This window comes from Temnothorax curvispinosus, unplaced genomic scaffold (assembly GCF_003070985.1).
Source record: "Temnothorax curvispinosus isolate PA1 unplaced genomic scaffold, ASM307098v1 QBEX01014060.1, whole genome shotgun sequence".
NCBI classification, from domain to species: Eukaryota; Metazoa; Arthropoda; class Insecta; order Hymenoptera; family Formicidae; genus Temnothorax; species Temnothorax curvispinosus.
In genome coordinates, this window is record NW_020223840.1 from 1,617 (window position 1) to 8,917 (window position 7,301).

At 45.8% G+C, this 7,301-nt stretch overlaps 1 protein-coding gene across 1 annotated transcript; it reads left to right on the forward strand.

Annotated features, from left to right (window-relative positions):
• Nucleotides 1-496: 496 nt before the first annotated feature.
• LOC112464262 (craniofacial development protein 2-like) lies at nt 497-6,991 on the forward strand (the record flags this gene model as incomplete). The annotated part of the gene is made up of 3 exons (XM_025031137.1): nt 497-603; nt 817-924; nt 6,200-6,991. Coding segments are annotated over 3 exons (1,007 nt in total), but the record flags the coding sequence as incomplete, so codon positions are not given.
• Between the last annotated feature and the right edge of the window lie 310 nt (nt 6,992-7,301).

Genomic DNA, 7,301 nt, shown 5'->3' on the forward strand with positions numbered 1-7,301 from the left:
GTTGTCGTGAGTCAAAATAGAGCACTCGAAAAAAAAATTTTTATTAATGTATTAAAAAATGTATATTTGGTATCACCTTGTTCCGTTCCAATTTCTAGTCTCCAGAAATGTATAATAACACCATGTAATTAATCCCAGATACAGGTAATTAATTAAAAACAAAGTGTCTTACACAGGGGTACCAACTTCACATTTGTCAAAACGACTGTAACAAAAATCTAAAAAATTGGGTGCAATATAGTCATAAGTTTCTCAACCATCATAATAATGATAAAAAATGACTTTCTGGAAGTTTTGGGTCATTAATTCTGATTATTTTGACATTGGCGCCGACAGTGAGGTTAGGTTGTAACCGAACGGTACGTAATCGGGCTACGAAACACACTATTTTGTCCTCTAAGTCATCGGTCGCCACTCGGTTTATCCTGATTCCATCGAGAAGGTAGTATTTATGAGGTTATAGTTAACCAATTTGTTTAAACATTCTCCTTTTCAGGTTTCCGCCACGAATGGATCATCACCGTCGCCTGCCCTCAGATCATCGCCGTCTGCCGCCTACCGAGGTCAACCAAGGACAACGATGGATCACCACCGCTTGTTCAGGCAAGAATGTCTATCACGTGTCACCTTAATTAATTAATCCGCCTTTCTTTTTAGCTTCCCGCCACGGATGCCCGATCTCCAGCGCCTATCCTCGGATCACCGATATCAATCACCAGCCTGAGTCAACGTGAGACCAAGATGGCTGACCACCGTTGATCGGGTAAGTTACAGTACTAACGGTTAATTAACTTAATTAATTCTTCTTATTTTCAGGTTCTCGCTACGGGTGCCTCATCTGCGTCGCCGATCCATGGATCATCGCTGCTGCGCGCCGACCGGGACCACCACATACACAAGATGGCCGACCACCGCTCTCACGGGGTAAGTATAAGTAATGTGGTTAATTAACTTAATCAGTACTGCTCTCTTTCAAATTTCCGCCACGGATGACTCATCTGCATCTCCCACTGTTGAAGCACCGATGATAATCTTCGACCCGGATCGACGCCTTCACGAGATGGCTTACATCCGCTTGATCAGGTAAGTAGAAGGTAAGTAATCGATAACTTCGTTGATATTTTCACAAATGATTGTTCCATTTATTCATATTAATCGTTTCACACAGATGGTTTTTCACAATTATTTGTTCCGCGCAAGATGGCGGTCGCACGTCTCGTCGAGTGCGTAGTTTCCGTTTTCGGTACTATACGACCGTTCGCCTTCGTAATGACGAATTATAACGAATTATGCGGGCGTTCCCGTTTGTTTCGGACGTCGGGGTAATCTAATTTCGTAACTCGTAACACTATCGCGATAATTAACGCAACACGCCGAGATATACGCGCGAGACAGGTGTTACCTCTGCGAGCGCCCACGAGAGACTGCCTCGAGTAATTTTCCTCGCTGTGGCTCCCCACTTTCGATATTTTACCCCCACCACGGCGTCACGGCCGCTTTCTCTTTCTGGAATATTCCACGCGACGCAATAACACCTGGTGTTTACCGAGCGTTCCAGATATTTTCGACGGAAAATTCCACTTGCTTCGCCTTACGGACGACGCACTTTATCGATGCCCGGGTAGTAGTTTTCCACCCTTTACAATTTACGGATTTCTACGGCGCCGACCTGCGCGCACGTCCTCTCCTACGTCCCTATAGAAGATTCCGGACCGACTTCCTGGAGAAGATGTCCAGGTATACTTCGCGGAACCCGCCGTTGACGGCGACCCCCGGTGCTTGCTTCCACGACCCCTACTAACTATATTCTGAACTTTGTTCTCGTGGCCGATGTCCGGGTAACAATTTCGCGGACCGTCCCCGTAACTTCCGTCCGGGTGATCGGATTTCAACCTGTTCCTCGGGTGTACCAGGTCTCGCTCTCGAAGCACCGCGGGTTTTTCCCCGTGGATGACGCCTGGTTCGCTATCTCGTCACCTAGTGCCCAGATCGCGGCGCTCTTCGTCCATCCATAGAAATCACATTGCGTCAACACCCGCGAGGGCCATCGCAATGCTTTATTTTAATTAGACAGTCGGATTCCCCTAGTCCGTGCCAGTTCTGAGCTGAGCGTTGAATGGCGGCCGAAGAGGACGACCACGACGACTCGCGCCGCCACGGAAACTTTGCAGCAAGGAAGATCCCCGGGAGGCCAAGTCACGGGACCGAGCTCGGATCCCCAAGACCGGCGCGAGAACGCCGATCGGTTCACTTCGCCCAGGCCCGGCACGTCAGCCAAACCCGCTTCCCGACCAAGCCCGACACGCCCCGCTCCTCAGAGCCAATCCTTATTCCGAAGTTACGGATCCCCCTATCTTACGACGCTGTGGCGCGGCACAGGTCGTTTTTTGTCGCGCGCCCCGCACGGTTTAGTAATTCGTGTCCGCGCTTCTGTATCTCATCGCTAGGCTCGATCGGCTTCGCAATTTTTCGCGAATTCGTGCCCGGGTGTTCCCAGCCTGAAGATTGTGTGTGGCTCGACGCCTTTTTTAATCCGCGCGGTATCGCGATCCATGCGCAAACAACTAAATTTAATTCTTACGGTCGAGCCGAGCACCAGTGTGCCAAAAAACAAACTAAATGATACGGATCGGCAAAAGAAAAGAGAAGATATTCTATGTCTACATGAGCCGCAGCTCGGCAAGCGTTGTCGCACAACTTAACTCTAACTTATGCTCTATTGCGCCGGACGGATGTGGATCAAAACAAATTGACAATCAACCAAAACTTAAAATTCATCATACTTAATCGCGAGCTTTTAGCCCCATAATAATTTCCGTCCTCGGAACGTTTCACGCTTTTCCTACTCTATTCGGGGACATTCCCCTCGTCCCACGGAGAATCCTGCGCGGATGATGGGCTCCAGAATTTCTCCGAAGAGTCGTCCCGCTCGTCCGGTGTCGCTGCTCGCGGCACCGCCGTCACCGTCACCACCTCCTGGGCATTGATTTTCGTCCGCTGGATCCGCAACTCGCCACCGAACGCCTCTGCCGCCCTACGGAAAGCCTCCAGTGTGCCCCAGTTCCCGGCACCTGCTGTCGGCTGCACCGGTTGGTGCTCCGAGACGCCACCAGCGGCCCGTGGGAATGCGTCCCACGCGCTGCACCCCGCGATTTCTCGGGGTGCCGCGTGCCGCGGTCGCTCGTTGACCCGCTCGCCGCAATTCCTCAACGGAGAGCCGCCGCAGGACCACTCGTGGCTGGTCCACTAGTTGCGCGTGCACCGTCTTAGCGCACGGTTGCAAGGTGCGGTCCGCGCTGTTGCCAGCCGACTGACTGCGTTCGGAAACGTCACCCCGAGCGCACACGAGCACACTCCCCTCTTCTTCTATCTCAGCAAGTTAGAAGGAGAAGGGAGCCCACCCGAGTGACGCTTCCGATGACGCAGCCTAGCCAGAGCTTCTCTGTTAGCTACATTTTGTTTGCTTTAATATTGAATATCTTTTCATTACAATAGTAAACTAACGTTTTTTTTTTAATATTATTTGTATATAATAGTTTAATTGATAAGATCTTCTGTTTTCCAAACCTCAATTTCTTTTTAAAATACTCGTAAAATCTCGTAAATTACGATTGTGCACGTCGTTCACATATAAAACTAATGTAAAACTGATGACCAACTTTTAATGCTTATATATTTCCGTAATTACGTGGTAAAAAATCGTGAATTAATTCCTGATCACGTATAATGCCCTATAGAATAACATAGTTTAATGCCAATCAAAAATCTTAGTTTTTGCTGATGCACCATCTACCTTAAGGCGAATGGTAAGGTTTAAACAGCCAAAAATTGGATAAAATTTAAATGTCGTTTGTGGACAAACAAATAAACATACATCAATTTTCTTTTGAAGCATGTTATTAGTGCTTTCTTAACGAACTAAACGAGACGTAAAAGTCCCAAGAATATAAATAATTAAAGAGATTCTATAGTGAAGAGTGAAGGCCGAACTTCCTTGATGTCGATAATGTCAACATTTTTTTTTTAATTCCGTTATAATTTGTTTTCTATGTTACCGGCCTAGAGAGCCTCTTTAGAGGCTCTCTTGGCATTTCTATTAGAAAGCATAGACAAAAACGTGACCCAAGTGAAGCCAAGAAAACCAATATGGCGTCAGCACGAGAACCAATGAGGAGACGTTTTGCACATATGTGTGCAATATGTGTGCATGCTGCATGCGCAAAAAGCTCCCTTATGTCAACGCCATGTTGATTTTTGCGTTCATTTAGATTACGTTCTCCCCACGCAATTGCCCAGACTACGGTCTAAGGCTCCCAGATAGCCGATGCTTTTAGCAGGCTTTGCAAACTGTGTGCTGCAAGCTATACTGGCATAATTTTAGCAGTAACAAAGCATGATCTGTCGTATCAGATAATGTGCGTAGAAATGAAATAGAACTCTAGCAAAATCTGACGTCATAATAATATGATACCAGAAATAATGCAAAATAAATGAAACAGAATATGTCAGCATAGGAACAGTAAAATTTAAGTATTGCGTGTTGATATAATATGTCGATAAAAAGCAGACTAAAATCAAGTATATAGAATAACATCAGGTCGTACAGGCAGACAATTGTCAGAAGTTGAGCATATTAGAGAGCTTACTGTGATGGCAGAAATGGAGCAGAAATCGAGCATGCCCTGCCATCTCAGACAGTAACAGCTTAAATGCAGCAGAAGTGTCGCATGCATTCTAACGTCAGAAAATAATAATAGAACCATCCTTATAAGCACACAATGTTTCTAGAATATTGTAATAATATTATTATGATATTCCGAGAATATTAATATTTTCTAGTATTATAGGATTATTCTATTGATGTTATATGTTGTTCGGGCGTCGCTTTACGACGGTCGCCCTGAATCTGGATTCCGCTCAGAGTTGAGCGAGAAGCGTGGATAACGCGAGTCGTAAATTCGCGGGAGGAATGAGGATTAAAGCACTCGTAACACAGATTGCACAAAGAAATATATAGTCTTTATTTCAAGAACGGGAAGGACGCGAGGGGGAACAACGGATCGTGCGCCGCGGATTCGGAAATCTTCTGAGTCGTTCGTACTTTTCTGCCAGATATCGCGAACGGAAATCTTGTCTCAGCTTCTCGCATCGAAGCCTCTCGCGTAGCGGAGATCTTGTACGCGTCGAACGGAAATCTTGAACGCGTGGCAGACGAACGATCGCGAGCGGAGCACGACCGGAAGTTTTTCGGACCCCTCGCTAAGTAGCACACTTAAATTATAAATAACTTTGATCCGCACGTTAAGACGAAACGAACGAGTAGCGATTCACGCAGCGATTTAAGAGGGAGAGAGCCGTGCTGTCTTTAGACGAGGATTGATACGCGACGATTTTTGGTTATGAGTTCTAGCTCACGACTTGAGGCTAGGAATCCTCAGCAACGACTGACTGTCCGGCGAGCGACTTCGTCGTTTACTCACGAGGGTTGTTTTTCAGGAACGAACGCGCGATGAGAGCTGAATCGCGATTCGTCCGTATGGTCACATCACGCGTCAGAACAGCCGTTTCCGTGCTCCGACAAATAAGGGAGCACTCTCGTAACGCGTGATCGCGATCGATGGGCTTCGAGGGCGCGGGGATCGCGGGGAACGTATATTTCGCACAAGTTCGACAGAGCTTGAACAACATAAACATCGGTATTTCTCGATGTTAAATATAATAATGTTTTCGAGCCGATGTTTCGCGTAGAAAAGTTCGACGGATCTCGAACATATGTCCACTTCACATAATATCCTTTAGTATATTATTTTAATATCAGTGGAACATATTATAAAAAAGTTCTTAGAATATTATTCTGGTCAACAAATTAACGTTCATATAATATTCCTTGGGGGGGGGGGCCTGTAACCCCCTAAGGGCGCGTCCCCCGGGTGGCGGATGGGGGAGTGCTTATCAAGCTTGCTTGATGGGTAGTAGCGAAATAAAATAGCTCCCGTGGATCAACAGGTACTCGCCAACATGTCTGGAAAGCGTGGCGTTTTAATTGCCAAAAACCTTTCAAAATGAAATATCAAACTTAAAAACAATATTACTTCAGGCGAGTAGAGATTGACGCTCAAAATCTCGCACTGACAATTTGCCTCACGGATTCTGGGGGAGGCAAAAGCTCGACTAAAGGACAAGAATTGTCCAAAACAAGACACAGAAGAAACAAGAAAACAGTCCACACATAGCATCATATAATATCCGCACAATGAGGTCCGAAGAACACCTGATAAACCTTGAGAAAGAACTGCAGAACATTAAGTGGGACGTACTAGAGATCAGCGAGATGAGGCTCAGCGGTGAAGCAGTCACTATCCTAAAATCAGAACATCTGTTGTTCCAGAGGAACTCCAACGAAAATTCACACATCGGTGGCGTGGCTTTCATGATCCACAAGAGGATGATGAAACACTTCATTACCAAGACAAAAGCGATCTCGGACAGAGTCATTTATATAACGCTTAAGATCAACATGCAGATAATACAAGCATATACACCCACTTCTGCCTCGACAGACGAGGAAAATGAGACGCTCTATGAAGATCTGACGGCCGCAAAGAATACAGAGAAGGCCAAGTTCATCATCATAATTGGCGACTTCAATGCCAGGGTTGGAGCAAGAGCTGCAACAAATCTGTCGTATGTCGGCGCCTTTGGCTTGGGTGAGCGATACCGGAGAGGGCAAGCGATGGTTGACTTTCTCAGTAAGGAGAAAATATACTGCCTAAACACCTTCTTCAAAAAACATCACAAGAGAAAGTGGACCTGGAGGAGCCGAGAAAATACAGTGAAAAACGAAATAGATTACGTTTTGGCAACAGACAAACGTATGTGTACGGACGTCTCGGTTCTGAATCGATTTGACATTGGCAGTGACCACAGGTTGGTGAGGGCAAAGCTCCAAATAGACATTCGGCTGGAGAGAATTAAGGCGCCTGATAGCTAAAAAAATCCAACCCACAATACACGAGATAAAGGGGAAAAAAAAGAACAACTAGATCGATAAAAAACTACGACCAACTGAGGAGCTATAGGGCCTAGAGTTAAATGCGTTATCGACAAAAATCACGAACAGCATCCGGACCGATGTAGAAATTGAGAAACCAGAGAAAAGTTAGTTCAGAAACCGACAGGCTGATCGAAGAGAGAAAAAAAAACAGTCCGCGTCTACATAACAATCAAGAATCTCTCTATTGTCATTTTTCTTATAGATTAACTCCAAATCTTTCGTTAAAAATATAGATATTTTAACACTC